This window comes from Periplaneta americana, chromosome 1 (assembly GCF_040183065.1).
Source record: "Periplaneta americana isolate PAMFEO1 chromosome 1, P.americana_PAMFEO1_priV1, whole genome shotgun sequence".
NCBI lineage: Eukaryota > Metazoa > Arthropoda > Insecta > Blattodea > Blattidae > Periplaneta > Periplaneta americana.
In genome coordinates, this window is record NC_091117.1 from 204,877,772 (window position 1) to 204,901,322 (window position 23,551).

The following is a 23,551-nucleotide window of genomic DNA, read 5'->3' on the forward strand; positions in this document are numbered from 1 at the left end:
AGAAGGTCAGCGGTATACCAACTCGCCAACCAGGTCTACAAAGTCAAAAGATAAATAATACAAAATTTACATTATATCTCTCTAAACATGCTGTTATATCCTATCATATTTTACGTTATTCCTATTATGGCCACGTTAATTATTATAATTTTGACTAGTTATTGCGTCAACAATATGCACTTTTGATAAGTACTTGAAGTCCATTAAAAACGTAGCAGCATATATAATTGCGAGTCATATTCGGTATCTCTGGAGAACGAAGTTAACAGACTGATTCTGAAACTCACTACAATTACTGGCATATTACAGTTCCGTAAGTATGAACAAGACAATTCTGTTGTAATATATTTTAAATAGTTCATTTATTTCGTCACTTCACTGAATACTGAAGCCAAATGTACAGTGACAGCGTTTTGTTTTTCCGCGCGGTCTTAATTTTCCCGTCGCCCGCCGCTACGGGCTTATCAGCGGTCACCCGGTATGCCGACACTGAAACATTTACTATAGGAATTTGTACTTACCCAGCTAAAAGCAGGTGTTGAAAATGTCCCACACCTACTGCTTAAAACTGTTGACACCCTCTTAGGAAATTGTTAATTACTTTAGGAAGTTCTGCTTCACTGACTGTCTCGATTATAGCTCTTGTTGGTTAATGGTACATAGTCATGTCCTTCCCGAAGCGCTTCCAGAAGGATTTTTGTACATAGCAAGTTGTCCTTCCGGCAGGACAGGTTCTTAAACAATATTTTTCATATGTTGTCCTTCTAGCAGGACGTATTTCTGTAACGTCCTACCGGCAGTACACAAGTTATGGGTATGTCGATGGTACCCTGTTGTCCTGCTAGAAGTACGTATTATTTATTTTCTATTTTATTTATTTATATATTTATTATCTTATTTATTATTTTCAATATAGTTTACATTAGTTTTATTAACTTTGTAAATGGAAAGAGAAAAGTAGTCAATTAATAATTTAATTATTATTTTCAATACATTTTATATTAGTTTTATTAACTTTGTAAATATAAAGAGAAAAGTAGTAAATTAATAATTTTATTTATTATTTTCAATACATTTTACATTAGTTTTAATAACTTTGTAAATAGAAAGAGAAAAGTAGTCAATTAATAATTTTATTTATTATTTTCAATACAATTTACATTAGTTTTATTAACTTTGTAAATAGAAAGAGAAAAGTAGTCGATTAATAATTTTATTTATTATTTTCAATGCAATCTACATTAGTTTTATTTATAAAATTAGGATGATAACTGAATAAATAAAATTTTATTCAATACACATCAGGAAAGTAAATAATGTACATGCATGAATGAATCATAACATTTTCTTATTTAATTTTTTTAACATATTGTTTTTAAAACTTACTTGTTTAATAGAATACAAGGACAGATATTACTCTAGATTATTTAAAGAAATTTCAAGGTAAATAATTTTAAAATGTCATTCATATGATTTGACTAAGTCCGATGAATACTAACTTTCATTAATTATACAGGAATTCCATTCTGGATGTAAAATGCAAAACTGACACGTTTAGTTTGTGGACTACACATAACTGCTCTTGGACCCCAAGAAACACAAAAGTAATTAGCTTTTTGTTGCATCTTCCTGATTCTGGAGAAAACAATATATTTTCACTGGAATCTTATTGTTTCTTGTCAGACTTTGAAGAATTATTAGAGTTAGAAGAAGTGTCATTGTTGGCTATGTTATTTATATCTGAGGCACGACTCCACGTCATTCTTTTATCAATATTTCATTTTATTTTAACAAGTTTCCTACGTACCTTCAATAAAGTTCCTTCACACACACTTTCAGACCATATATCGCCAAAAACAGATTTACTCCAAGTGTTATTTTCATCTTCATCAAAGAGATTAATTGCTTTAGCGAAAACTCGCGCTCCGTCACTGAGAGAATCCGCCATATCTCAACAAAAATATGTCGTACCAACTTATTTCTTTTTGCAGTAATAGAGAAAGAAACGCTCTTGTCAATTGTCTAGGTCAGGCCTTCACAAGTTTTGCGCTCAAAGGGAAATGCAGTTGTAATTATGGAAAAACCAGATTACATTAGTAAAACCTATGAATTCATTAGCAAGAATAACATTGAAGCAATAAAATCTAATCCCATTGATAAACTTAAAAAATCAGTACAATCAGCTATAAGATCTGCTCTGGACATCATAAATGAGAAAGACGCACATAAATATATTGCTAAGAACCCGAGTTTACCAATTCTTAAGGCTTTACCAAAAACCCATAAAAAGAATCTATCTATGCGTCCGGTCGTTAATAGCCTAAATTTCCCCAACCATAAAATTAATAGATTTTTGCTGAAATATCTCAAACAAATTCTAAAAATGAATATTAGATATTCTTTGAGCAATTCTCAACAACTAATTGAAAGATTTCAACACCTAAATATTAACAAATCCACAAAACTTGCCGCTATGGATATCGAAAATCTATTTACTAATATTCCACTTGACGAAACCTTAAAAATCATTTCGTAGAAATTGCATAAACTTAACACTGATGAAAAAATCATTAAACAATTAATGCAGTTACTTTCTGTTTGTACGAAACAAAATTATTTTTGCTTCGACAACAAGCACTTTCTACAAACCCAAGGTGTAGCAATGGGCGACTCTCTTTCCGGTTTTTTAGCCGATATATTCCTACAGAACTTACAAGGGAAGGGTTTCGGCTCGAACAGGAATTTCATATCCAAAATTTGTATACGGGCCCATCTTTACATCTCTGTAAAGCTCTCAAAAGCATTCGTTTGTGTAATGTGTGGTTTGTCTGTTAGAGCACTGTACAAGTTGAGGGATGGGAAGAGCACTGCACAAGTTAAGAGTATGGGGCACCATACCCGTAAGCCTAGCCTAGCCCAGAAGCTAGTGCGAGTGGTAAAATGTCTAAAGCCCATTTAGAACATCTTTCTCCAACGTTCTGTCTGAAAATATTGCAGTTAATCAAAAGTATATACTGTTATTTGAGTCATTGAATGCGCACAAGGACGCAACCTTAATAAATGAATCATTCCAAGGCTAGGACGTGGAATGTATGATCATTCCACCTAAAAAAAACTAAATATATCCATATTAGGAATATTTATTTCAGTCACTGACTTTACTGCAATATATGTAAGGTACATAACCTTTACGTTACATGTTTTAAAAATCGTATGAACGTTTTCGTTGGATTATGCCAACATCATCAGATACGACATTTCTTCTAGCAATATCATTAGTCTCTACAATTACAATACATATTAAATAGCATACAGAGTATTAAAAGCATACTAGAAACCAACATAATTAGGATACAAAATGTCGTTCTTGTGTGACTGCCCTTCTATCACATCCGGCTGACTTGTTCATTAACCTTGCTACAGATAAAGCACCACCGAACTAGAATTTTCAACAGTATATCTTATAAAGTTACACCGATACTGAAGTTGAAGTATTACATAACTAACGTAATGTATAAGTGAGTTCATACTCTGAAACCAGTGAAATTGCAACGATAAGGGTCACTAACTACGCACAACAAGCTTAAGAGTTCAATTCCTTTTAGAATTTTTTATCTTCCACAACTGTGTTGAATTCTGCCGAACTTAATACGGAGGTGATATCTGTATTGCTACATTTTACTGTATTAATATCAAGTTAAAACAAATTGTCTGAGTTGTACGACATATCAATAAGTAAGATTAGTATTTGGCAGGCTTAGAACAGATATGCATTAATGCTTCGTTAGAGATCTTCCACAAGGTCATAAAATAGATAGTATTAAATTTAAAATGTATCTCTTTAAACTTGCTGTCAAATAGTTTCAAAGTCTTCACTGTTCTTAAATTAATCATTTTGTGGGCACATTAATTATTATCATAATGTTGACAAGTGCGTAAACAATATGCTATTTTGATAAGTCTTAAAGTTGATCAAAAAATAGCATCTTATATAATTGCCAGTCATATTCAGTATCTCTGCAGAATGATGTTCAACAGACTGACTTTCAAACTCACGAAACGTACTGGGATATTACAGTTCTGTAATTATAAACAACATCTTTCCAGCTGTAATACATTATGTGCGAGATCGTGCGTATTTGCTTCGTTTCCGCACAAAAACCAATCCGCGGAAAATCTAAAATTCCACATTCAATATTCCCAACCTAACACACATAACAATTTCCCTCTTCTTACCGCTTAAGTGGCATATTGATTTTACTGCTTTAGGCTTTTAACATATTATTTTTAGAGACGTTCAAAAAAGTAATAATAATTATAAATTGGAAACTTACCACTGCAATTTCACCTAAATTGCACTGTTAATTATTGTTTTAAATATTTGCAAAAATTAAGTAAACTCTACAACTTCACTAAAGGTACTGCATTCGTGATGCAATAACATTAAGGAAGCCGTGAAAAAATCAACAAACTTGCCGATGTTATTACTGCAATATGTTATATAAATAATGTTGTTAAAATATTAAAATGAAAAATAAATCATTAGATAACCTTACCGTTTGTTTTAAGTTCGTATTTATAGACCTGGGGGAAAAAAAGGCAGACGTATATCACGGCCTGCTGGAGTGTAGTAAACACAGAAAACATTTTTAAGCAACAATATTGAAGATAGATATTTTTGTTTTGCAAATTTGCCGTCATTGAACACAAACCAAGATGTAGATTTCATTGGAACTAATTAGAAATTCGTCTTTCAGGTATGTAATAAACGATCTTCGCACAAAATAATGTACGATACACGCGCGGTATGTTTTCCTTCAATTCTCGGGAATTAAAAAAGCTCAACTACGTTTCCCTTTTTCTAACTTTTCCTCGAACATGAAAACTTCAACATATCGCTCTTGTAACGCATATTACTATTAAATAGTTCGCTTATTTCGTTACTTCATAAGATATTAAGATATTTTGAATAGACAAACAAGATGTAGGCTTATAACAGGGATATATTTAAGGGATACTAGGACTGAGTTTTAAAAAAAGGCCTAAAAGCCCTTTTTTTTGTACGAAAATGTTCCTATTAATCGACGGCGTGCTGTACACTAATATTACATTGTGCCGCATTATGCCCTGACGTCATAGCGCTGAGGAGAAAGTAGATGTAGCCAACCGTAGTGGACTCAACTTACCGCAAAGATTAAAACCTATGGTACTCAATTTACCTTTCCGAAAAGATAAACAACTTAATATGGACTCAATTAACCTGACCCCAGAATTTGCTAATAGAATTAAATTTACTTCAGAGAAAGAGAAACATATTAATATGGACTCAATTCACCTAATCTCTGCATTTGCATAATAGAAATAAAACTATCTACGAAATTAGTAGTGCGATTGTTCTGAAATTTTGCACACACCTTATTCTTAATGCACCTATTAAACAGCTTAAAATATATGAGAAATAGGCCTAGTATTAAATATGTAAAAGTTTCAAAACTCAGTCTTGGTGCCCTTTAAGACAATATTATTATTTGAACTCTATAGAAATGTTCATTACATGAAATTAAAGAAAATTACTTTTATCGGGGCTGCCTGATCGTTGGCAGCTTGGTAAATTGGGTCCGAAGAGTTATGTACTATTTCACCTATATGCAAAAAAGTTCCCATAACTTTGAAATGGATACGTAAAATGGTTCCTATATTTTAAAATGGATTTGTAACAAGGTTGCGCGTGAAAAATATTGTAATTTCAGAATCTAATCATTGTTGTCATCCTTTGGATTTTCTTTTCGAATCCAGAGAAATCATTTAATGGAAGACTTCATGCCTGTTCTATCCACGGATGAGAAGGTTCAATTGAAGAGTGTGATCTCAAAACTCACGTAGTCCATTTGGCCATTTTTATGATTTATACAATACATATACACTGTATGATTATGTTTGAGACTTCTATCATACTTTAAGCTTGTTTTCTTCCGAAACAACGGCAATCCTTGTCTAGAAGGTTATGTTTTTGTGCATGTCACTTGGAAACGCTCTGAGTCCGTAGACGGGTGGATAAAAGAAAACTAGCCCAGACCTTTCACAAAAATGGACTTAAACCGTTTCGGGATCACACTGTTCAATTATTTATACTCAACCATGCCGAAATGTAGTAATTATACACCTGGTAGCAGCCTTTTAATGGACCTCATTAAAATACACCTATTCATTAAAGTTCAGGTTATTCCACCAATCAGAACATAGCATTGTGGCAATATGAAAGCGCAAGTATCTATTTCACCAATTGCACAATGAATAACCTACATTTGAAATAAATTCAGTTCTGTTACTATAATAATTAGCGTTAATTGTAAATAATATTCAAATAAATCAATTTGTCATCTCGTTTTTCAATGTCGAATTCAATTTCAAGGTTATATCAAGATTAATGTTTATATTACTCTCTAGATTATATCAAGGTCGTTGAAATTTGTTTCTCGGAAAAAAATCAATACTTTCGCGTCTGCGCGCATCTCACAATTTATGAGGTAGGCTATTGCATAAGGCCAGTTCCGCTCCTCACTCACATAACAATAACATGAATACTTATGAATAATTTCAAGTTAGAAATATGGTCGAGCATGAAAAGTCATATGAAACTTGCCTATAATGGTAATTAAGACGCTCGTACGAAAATTATGAAACTCGCTTGCTCTCGTTTCTTAAACATACTCGCGTCTTAATTACTACCATTATAGGCTCGTTGCATAATGTACTATTACAGACTACTTAATCGATGCCTACATTTCGCCAGATGCAGTATTTTCTCCCAGTATTTGGGCTGTATTTGCAGCAGCAACGAATCGAACTACCGACAGTTACGATTCATTTCATTCAAGGCTGAATGGCTAATTTTATAACAAACATATTTGTGTTGAAATCTTGAAAACACATGCAATCTGATGAGGACATTTTATGAAGAACTACAGGGAATAAGCTGAAGCATACCATGGAAAAGGAGGAATTTATGTGGCAAAGAGCGGTTCAGTTCACGACTGGAGAAATCATAATATTTACTCTTATCAAAACAGCGTGTTTTAAATTTTTTTACCAGTTGATTAGTAAGAAATTCTGAGAAGATCTGCTTTTTTCCAAAACAATGTGTTTAAAATTTTTCCCAACTCATTAATAAGAAATTCTGATGTGCAGCACGCACACAAACTATCAAAATTTAAAGTCTTGGGAAGAGAATAAAAAACAAAGAATGTTCGGGGGATTATTCAGCCAACCTACACATGGAATCTCCTGGGTAACGCTAATAGGCTGACAAGACGGGACTCATTTTACCTTTACATTGGTTATAACCGGGACTCATTTTATGTATACCATTTTTTTAATCGGGACCCTTTTCACAAATATCCTCTTTCTAAAGGGACTCAATTTAACATAATTTTGGCAGACGGAGACCAATTTACCAAGTAAGGATCGTTATGTTCATGGGATGCATAGGCCACCTTTTTAGAAAACACAACACTTCACAATCAGAAGAAATGTTTCACAAATGAAATTCTAATGGCAAGGGATAATCTTTACTTCCTTTCAAAGTGCCTTATAGTTAAAACGATTAATACTCTGAGAGAAAAAAATTCCAGTTTATGAAGAGTATAATAATAATAATAATAATAATAATAATAATAATAATAATAATAATAATAATAATAATAATAATAATAATAATAATAATGTTACTATTATTATAATTATTATCATTACTATTAATAATAATATTATTACTGAAAAATCTTTCTTCAGTACCGATTTCTCTGTTCAAATGAATAGAATAAATATACAAAGAGTAAATAGTCAATTAGAAAAAAATCCGAGATAATGTTGTTTACAAGGCGTCTTCAAATAATTCTACTAGACACGTACATTCTCTTCTGATGCACCAGTATGTTGGTGGTCGTCAATGTCACCTGTTCTGTTCCACTCAGCGTTTCTGTTTTAACTTTGGTACCCTCCCAACCCAAATTCCTCTAATATTCCCTTACCAGAATGTCTTCTTTCATTAACTAATATGTTTTATGTCTTCTTCTGCTTCCATTATTATTTGTAACTCTGTGTTTATCTTCTCTCTACTTGGTGTTCTGGAAGACTTTCTTAAGAAATTCTTCTCAACTGTTGCTGATTTATTAATATGCCTCTTGTCAATTTCTCCAGTTCTCCTCTCCGTAGAATATTTTATTCTATACTATCGAATACAACATTATTTTCGTGGCACTGATGATGGACTGAATTAAACACAACAAACACATTTTCCCCATTATTAATTATTTATCAATTTCCAAGTTTCATGTTCTTTTCCCTTTCAAAAATGGAGTCTAAATAGCATAAGTAATTGTTTACCTTTTGATTTTTCCCCATCCATAATTAATCATAATCACTTGAAACAATGAGTTTTTCGTTCAACTTTAAATTTTACTCCGCATTTATATATCATATTCCTTTAATGATTGGCTGCACATGTAATTTGCGTCTTCTTCCTCTTGCGCTATAATAACCTAACTATTCGCAAAACGTAGGGGATGTAAACAGAGTTCCGTCTACAATAATAATAAAAATAATATCAATATTAATATTAATAATAATTTTACCGTAATTTGTACTGTTTCATTTCTAGGTGAAAAGGATTCAAGATGATTTACAGAATTTTGTTCTTGAGTCTTATTACGTTTGCTTGTTTAAAGGTAAGTAACAAATTACATTTACAATATACGTAACATTTTTAGAAGCAAAATATTTGAGCGAATACCTACATAGAAGTGTTGATTACAAAAGACTCTACTACTTACATTATGTAAGTATTTGACTATAAATATTTATTTATTGTGCCGCCTTTGCTTATCTTAAAAGTTAATAATTTAATAATTTACATTAACATTTTCGATACATATGTATCATCTTCAGATGTAGAGTGTTAAATGAACATTTATGATGAAAATCTTGCCTTATAGTATGGAACTTATTATGATTTTCGGATCTTGTTAAAGTGAATTACTCTAACTTAACCTAATTTGGTCTATAATACACATGTTATATTAAGTTAAAATCATTAGCAGTCCATATAGTACAATTTAAAAGATTTAAAATTATTTAAAAGTGGTATAAAACTATAAGTATAATCAAAGGAATATAAAACTATAAGTATAATCAAAGGAATATAAAACGTTATTGGACACTTTTAAACACTGTAAGCACTTGTTGGCTGTGTTTGCCAGTTTTTAACATCGTTGGATGGGTTGCTTCTGTTGATCTTGATTTTAACAACGAACTAAAACGGATTACTGTTTATATTATTCACATGTCTGTAATTACAGTTCTCCCTTTTAGTGGATATACACGTATTTGATATTCTCGACGGTACTAAAGAAACTATTATTCCGCGACTTTATATATGTAATTAGTAGACTTCGTTGAATTGCCACACGCAGCATGCAATCAGGTTGCCGATGTACGGTAGTATAGAGGAGGTGAGAGACCGCCCGGTCTCGTAGTATAAGCAGTTCACGTTAAGAGTTGTGACCGGTCCAAATAGATAGAGCAGCTACAGCTAATGTATACCTATGTAAGCACTTGTTTTGCATTACTGTGGTTGGAATAGTCAAAGCTTAACATTTGTTCAGTGCAGACAAGAATTCAATCAAACATACTACAATGAGAGTGTTGCTGTTCCAAATAATTGCCCCTGGAATACCCTTACCCCCGCAGCCAATATTGACCCGTTGGGGAACGTGTTGGATGCTGTTAATTATTATGCAGAACATTACGGCAAAATAATGGAGGTAATTGATGCATTGGATAGCACAGATATTTTTTCGCTGTTGCAGCTGCAAAATCATTGCCTTCTGAACAACTATTGGAAGATATTCTGTTCATTGATTCTAATTTTAAAATCGTGTCCAAAAGCATCATCCTGTTAGAATCGTCTAAACTACAACTCTCAGAAGCCCTTAATATAGTGGATAAAGTATCACAAACCGTTATCCAAAATAACAATTCACTAATTTCAGAAAAAGGGAAATGTAAGTTGAGAAACATTATTGCTAAAAATTCTGCCTATTCACAACTTCGTATTATAAATGATGTACCAACAGGTCACGACAAGAGATCTGAAGTTTGTGTACTAATAATTAGTGACTTTCCGTTCTTCAAATATGCACGTATTACATCGTGTGAAGTTGAACGTACATTTTCCCAAAATAAAAACTGTTTAAGTGACCATCGGAGGAGGTTACTTTGCAGTCGCTCAAAATGTACATAACTCTTCACTGCAATGTACATATTCAAAGATGATGTGAGTATCTTACATTAAATTTTAAGAGTTAATATATCTCACTATAACATAATTGTGTATTTACATTTTTAGACATTTGCTACTTCAAAGATCATTCATTATATTTCTTGAATGCAGGATACAGATTTTATTGTAACCGCAGTATACTGCTCAGTGTTTACATTAGAGGCATACTCCATCCTTTGCACGCCCCCTTCTCATACAGTCTATACCGCGTATGCAGTAAACCTTGTGATTCTTCGTGGCAATTCCACGAAGTCTGGTAATTAGTGTCTTAATCACATAATACAACTGCCAATAAAGTTCTCCAAACTATACTCTGTTGTTTTATTTAGCCTACTGAATATGTAGGAAGTTCGCCACCACACGAACAAGAAAAGCAACAACTTACAATGTTGTAGATACTACAATTCTCATTTCCGGTCATAAGTCCCTGGGTGAAAAATCTTCATCATGTCAACCTCCACATAAAGTATGTAAAAGTCATTCAGTTACACGGTGTATATATAGCTGTTGTCAGGATAACTTGGAACATTTATTTGAAAAGCTTAAATATAATTGGTACGAAAAAGTAAATCGTAGATAACAACATTAATGTTGTCTTAAGTTACAGACAGAATTTTAAATTCTATGATTCATTTTCCAATATATTTTCTTTTCAGGATAATATCTTGGCGCAGGTGGATGATTTTGGAAGTAAGTTACGTGAAATTTCTTTTTCTTTTCGATGAGCGATAGAATAAATGTAACGAAACCAAAAATCTATAGTCGTGCCGCTGTTATTTCCGGCGTGACTGCGCTCTTTGCTTACGTCTTAGGAAGTGAAAGATCTATAAAGTCTAAGTAGATAATATCGTTCGTCATTTTTGTTCTTTCGTTTCCGAGCTACCATACGAGGAATCTATTTGCCACACCGTTAAACATTATCATGTCGTAGCTCCTATGATAATAAATCAAACGCACTGTAATTCAGCAAATAATTGAGCGGCAAATAACGTCCTCGTGTGTTTTCTATGAAAGGAGACGAAAGAGCCAAAATGGCGGGCGATTATATTAAGTATTTATTGAGCCTTAGGAAGTGAATTACATCATCACCAGCGAATGACAAGACCCACACGTTTAAATGTAGCCGACCTGCAACGTGATTGGCTGCCTGAAATAAGAGCAACGGGACTATAGTTAGTTCATTTCCCAACCTCATTTCAGAATATCTCATTCATTAAGTACGCTATTTCATTAATTACGTAAGCTACTGCATACGTTAATGTATAAATAATTACATTTACAAGGTGGAAGAGATATAGCATTTCAGACAGCGTATTCCGTATCTCACAGGTTCGGTGACATCAATGACGTCACGTTGCAACGAAAATAAGGAACAAAACTGCTGGAAGAATCGATGCTGTCATGGCGACTGTGTAAGTGGTTAACTGTGCTACGCTAGCAAAATTTTGCGAAATTTCCGTACTGCCATCTCGTTCAAATAAAAGAGATCATAAACAACTTATTTCTTCAACCGGTAGTAATAACTGGTCCGTTGACATGTTCGCTCATAAACCATTAACATATTGCTTTTACGTTGTGGTCATTACAAACAATACAGCAGAACACACCGCCATGACACAACAGTGCACGATGTCATTCGTCTGCTAATTCCCGCCCTATACAAGAACCAATCAGATTCACTGATGGCGGCTGATGGAGACTGCCACCACCTCTGCAAGTTGATGGCACCGGTGCGACACCGGTGGAGCATCAATGACGTCATCGGTGGAATTCGGAACACCGTGATGCCATCGGATTGCTCACCGGTGAGATTCGGAATACGCTCAGAGCGAATACCTCATGTTGTATGAAACAAAAAATGAGTGGAAAGTTCATAAATTTCTTTCAGACAAAAGGGTATTTTTCCCAAATGTTATTTAGCCTCTTACTCTGCAACTATTGCGAGTAGGATCGAGATTTTTGTCCATGTTGATAGGAAATTTAATAAAGAATAATTTCTCGCTCTGACGTATTTCAATACCATGGACGGTTTTCGTGTAAATTTAATTTAAAAAAACTTGTAACTTCAAGCCACAGCGGGATGCGAGCAAGTAGCAACGTCGAGACAGAGAGCTCCTCACCTACCTAGACACACCGAATTCGTTGGTCTCCTACATAAATTCTTGTAACAAGGACAGCAGAGCAGGTTTAGCGTGGCTAAGATTGGAGGCATGGAAGGGTAATAAAATTGTCAACGAAGAAGGAGCGTCTTTGTCCGCTTTGCAAAGAAAAGGATTCCTACAAGAGTATTTTATTGCTGTGTGTTGAATTGGGACTTGTACGGAGAAAATATTTACCACCCTCGATGCTAAGTCAGAGTAGGAGTTCGCTTGCATGTCTTGACCTCATTGGGAACAGAGAATGGGAACAAAAGACTGGATTGTTCCTCTTGAAGGCAAGACAGATTAGAACTTCAGCTGTTGAAGTCTGCGACGTGAACTGAGGAAGGGATAATAGTATCCACCCAACTGTACACTCTTAGGTATTTAGGTTAGGATATATTATGCAATGTGCTTTATTGTGCTATTTCCATTTTAATATGTGTGTTCTTGTAGAGAGTAGTTGGATGTAATCATAGGTGAGGGGGGACCTACAAAGGAGAACTTGTTTCGAGTACAAAGCACGTACGGTCAGAAGACCCGTGCATTGGATTTTAGAAAAAATTATGATAATATAAAATTTGTAGGTATAATATTACTCAATAAAACCATCTATCTATCTACATCTGTGTCACGAGTAACGTGTGTTAGCGGCAATGTTGCCGCACTGCTGTAACTTCAAATTTTATTTTATAATTAACCGTGCATATAATCACAAAACGTAGCATAGCTTTCCTATTCATTTAGGCGTACCTCCTCCCTTTCAATGTGCAAGGTTAGTTCACTTCCATCCGGTATAAGTAATGTGTACTATATTCTATTTTACTTGAATTGAATAATTAGTATACCGGTAGGTCTATACCTTCCATGTAAACCTTAAACCAGTGATGTCAACTGATGCCCATAGGAGCAAGCGCGCGCTTTAGAGCCCAGGAGAGCCTGAGCGCTTTACAGCGGAAAGAAAAGACACAGCCGAAAAAGGTAGTATATGCTTTTTCGAGCTATATACAGGGATGGCCAGCACTGATTCAATGGATAAAGGGAAGAGAACTTATTAAAACTGTATCCATGTTAATTTTTAGATTTGTCTGAGAAATATAACTGCATTATAAAAATGAAATTTTTAAATTTAATGCTCATTTTTCACAAGTTTGCTTTTTTATTCAAATGGAATACTTTCTCATCTTTTTTTTTTTACGGAAAAGTGAAATTTTTAGGTATGTGTGTTTATTAGCCTTACAGGTATTAAAACAATGTTTTCGTAAATCTAATATAAGTTACCGTAAATACGTATTACTGAAGACAGTGTATTAAAATGTTTGAAAATATTCGCATGCAAAATGTTTGTAAGGAAATGAATTAACAATGCAATTAATACTGTTACTTCACAAACAAAAGATATGTGCCTATATGTTGGTAAAACGTCAGCTCTATAGCTTCAGCAGATTTCGAGATAATTTAATATTCTGATAACAGAACGTTGCGCACCAATATCACCTAAAAGCATAATGCGATAAGAGTTTTACTATGTGATATTAGTTACAGTTAAAACATATACCTAGACAACTTTGCTTTGTTCTATAATATTGTTTTGATTACTTTTATAAGGCTAAAGATACCATCAATATCAATTTCAACTTATCATGTCATATTCAGTGTCTTTCTTAGGGATAACACTTTCTTTATGAATGATTTGTTTAATTCACCTAGTACAGTATAGTTGTAGTTATTATGGAATTTGTATGAATATTCCTTCTTAACTCTTTATTAGGGTATGTTATTAACGTTCAAAACACAACTGCAATATCAGGCTAAGAAATAGGTGTTAGTACTTTTGTTTTACAGACAATATAGAAAATAACAAACAGAAAGAAGCCATATAAAAATAACGACATAAAATTTCACGTTCCGTTAGAAGTTTGTGCACCACTGTTTTCTTAATCCAACAGCATACCTAGCATACCTAGCGCTTAATGCCCGCGCACGACGTCAAGGTCAGAAAAATGCGCTTGCTTTGACATCACTGCCTTAAACCATTAAATATTTCAAACACAAGAAATTCGCTGAGAGTTTTTCCCAAAGAAAGTTAGGTTTTACTGCAAGTAGGCCCACGGCCTATAAAATATATTTGGGATTACTGAAACGATTCATTACCTTTACGTATATGATAACCTTTCTGTTTCTAAATAACCTGGATACTATGAGTAGCTACTACAAGAAAAATCAGAGTCATTACTTCATTTGGTACCGAATTATTAAACAGGAATCTATTCAGATACATTTAATAAAATTCTGTGCCGAGTCATCTATACTAATAATAAATCTGTAGCCAAAATTTTTCTGGTAATTTTCGATTTTCCAAAAATAATTGGTGTTAACATGTATAATTAATCACCCTGAGACCGAAAATCGTTTTTTTGATATTTTTGTTTGTATGTCTGCCTGTCTGGATGTTTGTTACCTTTTCACGCGATAATGGCTGAATCGATTTATATGAAAATTTTAATATAAATTAATTTCGTTGTAAGTTAAATTATAGGCCATATGCCTGTATTTAAAAGTGGGGTTATAAGGGGGCCTGAATTAAATAAATCGAAATATCTCGCTTATTATTGATTATTATGAAAAATATTACATAACAGAAGTGTCTTTAAAAATGATTTCCGATAAATTTTATATTACGCAAAATTTTGATAGGACTGATATTACTATGATGTACCAAAGTACATATTTTCGTGCAGGATTTCTACATTACCATATGGCGAGATATCTGTTTGAAAATACTAATGCTTTTTATATCATGGCCAGGTCCAAATAAAATACGAGTAATAAAGATAAGCAAATGACTCTGCATTTATTTATGGCGGCCTTGGAGTCCTTGGACAACAATGGGATTAATATACGGATGATATGATGTGTGTTTATAATCTGTACTAATAATGAATCTGTAGCCGAAATTTTTCTGGTAATTTTCGATTTTCCAAAAATAATTGGTCCTAACATATATATATATATATATATATATAACCACCCTGAAACCGAAAATCGCTTTTTTTTTTAATTTTTGTTTGTATGTCTGTCTGTATAAAGTATACACATTAAACCTAAATGATGTCAATCTTCATTAAACTATGGTTGCATGTAATAAAAATTAAGAAACATGTTAAAGGAATTGTCATTGCACCAAATGAGTGGTCTCTGGACCAACATGATCGGATTTTAATTATTTAAATACAATTTAAATTAAGCAACATATTTAACGATTTATCCTTCTATCAAACAAGAATATTCTCTGGATCAAATGTCCTATTTTAATTATGTAATTACTTTATATATATTTCTAACGGGTGCTGCGGAGCGCAAGGGCATGGCTAGTTTTAAATAAAATTGTGTTCATTTTTGGCTCATGAACTATTGTATTAGGTTAGTTAACATTTCGTAATAAAATCGGCCTACATAATAGACGTTAGGAGGAGTTAACTTGAGCTATGAGCTTATAATATATTGGGCTTCAATGTTACCTTTCAATATACGCGGTATTATGAATATTCATTTTTTTCTCTTTCTAATCAAAATGGTTCCTTTCTTCACTTTCACATTTCTTCTTGAGCCCTTTTTTTTTTTGTAAACATTGTTTATTATTTCTCGTTTCTACAGTTTATTACTAAATCTTATATTTCTTTTATGGGCATTGTGCTCTAGAATAAGTTTACTGTAGAAAACCACAGTTAAAAATGTATTAAAACATTGAAAACTTCTATGTCTAAATAAAAAGTCTTATCATGTAAAACAAACTGTTTTTGGCGTGAATTCAAATGTTTGTTTCATAACTTAATGACTGGAAACTCTTTAAGCTTACTGTTACCCGCATATGTGGCTAAGAGTGTATTCCGAATCTCACCGCTGAGCAATCCGATGGCATGACGGTGTTCCGAATTCCACCGATGACGTCACTGATGCTCCACCGGTGTCGCACCGGTGCCATCAACTTGCAGAGGTGGTGGCAGTCTCCATCAGCCGCCATCAGTGAATCTGATTGGTTCTTTATATAGGCGGGAATTAGCAGACGAATGACATCGTGCACTGTTGTGTCATGGCGGTGTGTTCTACTTTAGTCCTGCTGTATTGTTTGTAATGAGCACAACGTAAAAACAATATGTTAATGGCTTATGAGCGAACATGTCAACGGACCCGTTATTACTACCGTTCAAGAAATAAGTTGTTTATGATCTCTTTTCTTTGAACCAGATGGCAGTACGGAAATTTCGCAAAATTTTGCTAGCGAAGCACAGATAACCACTTACACAGTCGCCATGACAGCATCGATTCTTCCAGCAGTTTTGTTCCTTATTTCGTTGCAACGTGACGTCATAGATGCCTCCGGACTGGTGAGATTCAGAATACGCTGTAAGGGTGTGCATTTGCCTCCTTTAAAAAATCAAATTTAATTTGTTTACTATCTTCTCCTAAAGTCCGTCTGTTAAATTTATGATCCGTATAATGCCGTTATTCATTAAACAATATTTTAATATCTCATCTATAATACGAGGCGCATCCAGAAAGTAAGTTTCCCGATTTTTTTCCCCTTGAAAGTAAACGTAATTAGCCGTGTCAATTGCGCATGCGTATCAATCATATGCCAGCCGGACAGGTCCCGCCTCGTGCCAGTAGCGTGGCAGCAGTGGTCCGAAATGGAAGCTCTTATTCCTTCTCCCGCCGCCTGCGAGTTTCGGTCGGTGATAAAGTTCTTTAATGCACAAAGCATTGCGCCAATTGAAATTCATCGGCAGCTCTGTCAGGTCTATGGGCCGAACATCATGAGTAAGCAGATGGTGCGTCGCTGGTGTAGGCAGTTTTCCGAAGGTCGTCAAAGTGTCCATGATGAAGAGCGCAGTGGGCGACCGTCCCTCATCAATGATGATCGTGTTGAGCTGGTGCGGCAGTGCATCATGGAGAACCGTCGGTTGACGATTACGGAGCTGAGCAGCCATTTTCCGCAGATATCGCGATCCTTCTTGCATGAGATTGTCACTAAGCACCTGCTGTTCAAAAAAGTGTATGCCAGGTGGGTGCCGAAAAACCTGACACCCGAACACAAAATGCAACGTTTAGGAGCAGCACTGACATTTCTGCAACGGTATCACGATGACGGCGACGAGTTCCTAGACAGGATCGTCACGGGCGATGAGACTTGGATTTCGCACTTCTCTCTGGAAACCAAGCAGCAGTCAATGCATTGGCGGCATAGTGGATATCCGGTCAGGACGAAATTCAAACAGACGCTGTGGTACGGAAAGTGATGTGCACGGTGTTCTGGGACAGGAAGGGCATTCTGCTCATTGACTTCCTTCCAAGAGGTGAAACAGTGAACGCTGACCGTTACTGTGAAACACTGCGAAAATTACGACGTGCCATTCAAAACAAGAGGCGTGGAATGCTTACTGCAGGTGTTGTGCTCCTCCATGACAATGCTCTTCTACATACGGCTCGGCGCACACCAGCTGTTTGACGGAATTTTGCTGGGAGTTGTTTGATCATCCATTCTACAGTCCTGATCTTGCTCCCAGCGATTTTAACGTTTTCTTGCACCTCAAGAAATTCCTGTCCTCCGGTGAGCGTTTTGGCAACGACGAAGAGCTGAAGACGTCTGTCACACGCTGGTTCCATTCACAGGCGGCAGAGTTCTACGACAGAGGGATACAAAAGTTGATCCACGATACGACAAGTGTCTTAATTCTGATGGTGGCTATGTTGAAAAATAGCTGAAACATTGCTGTATCTGTTGCCAATAAATGTTTTCCTGAAAGTGTGTGTTCTTCTTTTTTTAATAGGGAAACTTACGTTCTGGATGCGCCTCGTACAATATATTCCACAGACAATAATACACTGGGTGTGTACACTTACCCACCTTTACCTTACGATATATTTTATGACGAATTTGTATGATCCCTAACTGCAAATTATGAGTAAGGTACCAATTTCTATTTTCAGGAACCGTCGGAGAAGAACTTGAGCACCTCATTAAGATTAGTGAGCCGTTTCCAGATTTGGGTGAAGAAATTCGAGATAACCTTACTGTGACAGTAAGCAGAGGACGCGAACTTCTACAATATATGAAAGAGTCTGTTGAAAGTGTCAAAGGTAAATATTTTAAAAAATATATCATTATCAAAAGATGGGGGAAAGAAACTGGCCATCCACCCCATTATTTCCTGGTCTAGTTGCCTCATGAGTGATGTCTTGTGGTGTCACTTGTGGGGTCCATACCTGTCAGAGTGCTGCATTGGAATTAAATCGCTCGCTTGATCTCAGTCGAATGTCGCACGCTCGAGTGAGTTAAGATCGGTCGTGATACGCTCGTAATAAATAGAAGCACAGTAAAAGGTCATCTCACCGACATGTCTTATCTTGTATGGAAGGCGACAAATAAGATAGGGGAGACTCGTCTAATTTGGCAACATTTGTATTTTGACACAGTTTGTAGTTGCATATTCTGAAATTAAATATTCCTCTATTATGCAATGTGTTTAAACATTAAATCCCAATAAACCTCTGAAAGAAAATTCTACAAATCTAAATTACTTACCATATAACATATTAATAAATAAAAAATGATATGTTTCCAGATTTGGTACTTCATCAGGATAAATTCGCAATAGTACAGAGTGATTCGGCAATAGGATTAGAAAGTAAATTTTTCAAAATTAAAGAGTGGTACAAGGTTTATAAAACTTAATTTACTGGGACAAGAAGTCACTAAATACCATAAACACAAAACAAAAGCAAAAAAAAAAAAAAAAAAGAAAGAAAAAGAAAACGATTAAATGGATTTTTCCGACCACTCTTATTAATTATATTGAAGAGTTGTCTTCTAATTTCTTTTGCCGTTAGCCCAAACCTAAGGTCTTGAATTTCGATTACACATGTCACCAGTTTTTGCTCTTCCTCAACGGTTAGAGCTAGGGGTCGTCCTTTCTTGGGAATGACGTCATCGGATAATGAGGTTGCATACAGAAGCCTCTTTAAGTTGTTAAAGGGCACATTGTACTTCTTAGAAGCCTTATAATTCGACCATCTATCTCTCAAAACACTCCCTACCGCAGCCCGCAAATCAATTTTGGAATATTTTTCAGAATAATGTCCTCGTTCCCTTGGCATATCTGCAACACACCATACGCAGTGCTGCATTGAAGACTAAAAATACCTCATACGTCCCTACTCTTAAATTTTACCATCGAGTACACATTCTTGTTCAAAAAGAGCAGCAGTATATCACTATAAAGGAAAATGGCTAATTCACACTACCCTGGAGAAGACATTTTTTGCTAAGAAGAATATAAAACGAGCTAAGGCCTGATGAACATATAAATTGTCTATTAAATATACGAGGTCACTCAATTAGTCGCAAATTGAAAGGACAGGGACCTCTCAAATTGCAGATTTAGATTTCACGGCGCTTCTTCCGACGGCCTTCACATGCTTTGTCATCGAACAACAGATGACAGCGTCTTGCCATCCTAACGGCAAACATCAGCCAGCTCTTCCTCTTCCCGTTCCGTGATCACTTGATCAAATCTCAGTCCCCCTCGCGTATGTGGTACCTAAGAGGTTACGTCCAATTTCGGCTTCCCCTTCAAAATTTTCTAGAGTTCCTTCAGTGGAGCAGCGTAACCCGGAGTGAGACTAGTGACCAACAGGCTTGGAGCTCACATATTTACTTTTGTACAGCCCCCAAGCCCTTGCAAGGACGCGTTTTGCGTACCTTTTAAAATTTTTCCTCCCAATTCTCTTTCGATTTTTCGATGAGTTATTAACAGAAAATATTAATCACAGTATATAAATGGCTTACCTTATAATATGGAATCTCAGCTTTTGATATGTAATGCACAAAAAACGTAGGTAATGAACAACACTTTCTTTCCATCTTTGTATACACATATCTACACAACCACCACGTCAACAGAAAGTATTCAACACTTCTTTCTATTAGTAACAATATCTGCCACTATAATGCGCGGATTTGGATGAAACGAAAACTAAAAGCACAGTCAGATGTTGCACTCTATGAAGATGTCATTGAACTTCTTAAAACTCTGGAGGAAATTTGGCAATAAACGAAATACAAGAATATTGCCAATTTTCCCGTATTGCCAAATTTGCCGAGCTTCCCCTACACGTATGTTTTGCTCACACGGTAAAAATAAGGCTTTATTTTCTGCGTTTATGACAAATGTCTAATGGAACGTACCAAAAAAGTAACATGAAGTAATAAATAAAATAATATGAAAAACATCGATATACAGTTATTATTCCTAATTAATAATTATTCATTATTTGATTTACCACATATATAATAGGGTCTATGATAGGTCCATACATAGTGTTCCGCCTATATACTGCGACAATATAGAAACGTTTTACAAGATATTACTATATAGGAGTAAATTAATAACAATATTAGTACAGAGATAACGGCACAGAAAATATAATAAAACTAATAACCATCCTGCTCAACTGTTACAGACGCAAAGATTGATACACTAATTATTAGAGATTATTATTATTACTAGAAAACTTGATACATTCCTTGCATTATCGTGATTGTGTTCTCCGTTTATAATAATTACATTTACATCCAATAACATCTATCAGACATGGCAAGAACAAAATCAGTCCTGTGTGTGGGGGGGGGGGAAAACATTTATCTACAACATTTATATTACATTTTAAAGCAAGTTTTGTAGTTGTACTATGGAGAGATTAGTTAAATACTGCAATGTTTTGAAATGATAAACATCTATGATGTTACTACTCAGTTCATCACTGTAACAAGAACGAATGTCTAACGCTCGGCTTATACCGTTCGAGGATTTATCGCTCGCGACAATTTTACCCATCGTACATGTTCGCTACCTATCGGATTATGCTATAAACTACTTGGCGCTCGAGCGAAAACGTCCGATGCAGATCTCTGAATTACCTGGCTTCTGACAGTTGACTGAACAAAGACCAAAAGTTGTAAATTTATGGATACAACTATCACGAATAGGATATGTGTGAATGATTAATTTTTGTCTAAAAATTGAGAGAAAATAATATAAAATCATACGGCGTCCTACATTTATGACCATTTTTCACCATAGCGCACAATTTAAATGATCTGCACAAAAGTTGAGTCATTCTTGTAATACATAATGTACATATTATTGATTTAGTTAGTAGAAATACCAAGAATACAAATTAACCTCATACTTGATTGAGAAGACCACATGTACAGTAGTATTAATGAAGGAATAAAATTAATTAAAGTCAAATAATTACCTCTATATTACAGAAAAGCAATAAATATAACTTATCAGATTACACACTACTGCAAAAATAATTATTTTACTATATTACTACAATTTTAACAAACAATTTTAATTCTTTCAGAAGGAAATGTCACAGCTTTGAAAGGGATTTCTGATCGCCTGCTTCTATTTTACAATCAGACTTCACCTCTTAATAAAATTATCCAGATGTACGGTGTGCATGGAAGAGAAGCTTTGGACACGTTCAAGAACTTTTCACAATACATTGAACAAGGATTGAGAAACCTGAATTACTAAAAGGTCTAATCGAATACAATATCATTTTTCGCAGTAGGGGAACTTTCTTCTTGTCTTTGTTATGACCATTTCACAATTTATATTCGCTGCTAAACCTCTAATAACTTGATAGAAATAATTTTTCACTTATGGTTGTGGGCTTTGCATCGGTTTTATAAGAAGGCATTGTTACTTAAATATACATAAATATCTTGTACTAATAATCAGTAAATGAAGTCTATAAAGTGTATGTGTGTTTTATTGTCCATCATTGCATGAAATTACTGGAAAAACTCTTATGGAATGATGTGTAAAATATGTTTTTGATATGAGATTCACTAACATTTTCCTTTCCTTATTCTCACAACACCACTCTTTCCATATTCAAACAAAGTCACTGCAGATGATATAAATCATAGACTTTTTTCACTGGACCCGATAGTTTACTCTGGTTTCGAATTAGGCGCCACTATTAAAAGTTTTAAGTAACAAGTAACGTCTGTAAGTTGATATAGTCAGGATTCTTTTCCTGAATCATCACATTCTCTGATACACAGCCGACAGTATACAGGGTGATTCACGAAGAGTTACCGACACTTACAGGGCTAATTTCTGAAGACATTCTGAACAAGTATGTCCTACAGACATGAGTCCTCTTCTCAATATTTTCAGAGTTACTAGTTGTAAACTACCTTTTTTATTTAGTTTTTAGTAAAAATATATTACGAATAGAGATTTTAAGTTAAGTATTTAAAAGTATCATTTCTTTAAATGGGAACTATTCTGAAGCTAAAAAAAATGTGTGTTGTTAATTTCTTAGTTACTTTGTAGGCCTACAGGTTTTTTTTTAATTTTTAACTAAATATTATATAATTTTTACGCACTTATGGCAACATAATTGTTACATATCACACGACTTCTAGCAACTGGATTCTATACAGTCGAATTTTTAATCATAATGTACAGTCTTCAAGAGTTTACAAAAGTGGCGTGATTTGTAACAATTATTGTGATAAATGCGTAAGGAAAATATTATAATCTTTTGGGTGAGAAGAAACTGCTTACTGAAGGATACACCGGAAGGAATGGTGAATGGGAGAAGAGTTCGGAGCAGAAGAATGTATCAGATGAAAGATTAAGGCACCGTTTCTCAAACTTTTTTGAAGTGGTGACCACTTCTTAAAGTCACAACAGTTCCGCGGACCACCTTACTCTTGTTCCCATCGAAAGCAAATTTATTATTTTCGTAGCATATTTTAGTACCAGTGTACTTATATTTTGAAATTCAATTAAGGTTCGGTACTTTCGTCCTCTGTTATGAATTCGGGTGATCCCTGACTGGGTTACAGGCACGGCTCCAGATGTGCAGGTAAAAGATGGCGAGAAATACCACGTGTATAGTGCTTTAAATCCCTCTTTTGTTGCTGATAGTAGAGTGGGAAGTCGATAGACGGGTAGGGTAATAAATTTCATAAAACGTCAATGCT

General features: G+C 34.6%; 1 protein-coding gene across 1 annotated transcript; it reads left to right on the plus strand.

Moving 5' to 3' along the window:
- The first annotated feature begins 202 nt into the window (after nt 1-202).
- LOC138706626 (uncharacterized) lies at nt 203-22,312 on the plus strand. The gene is made up of 5 exons (XM_069836152.1): nt 203-313; nt 8,660-8,726; nt 10,996-11,029; nt 18,469-18,618; nt 21,910-22,312. The coding sequence occupies exons 2-5, from the start codon at nt 8,676-8,678 to the stop codon at nt 22,083-22,085; spliced, it is 411 nt and encodes a 136-aa protein (XP_069692253.1). The 5' UTR covers nt 203-313; nt 8,660-8,675; the 3' UTR covers nt 22,086-22,312.
- The last annotated feature ends 1,239 nt before the right edge of the window (nt 22,313-23,551 follow it).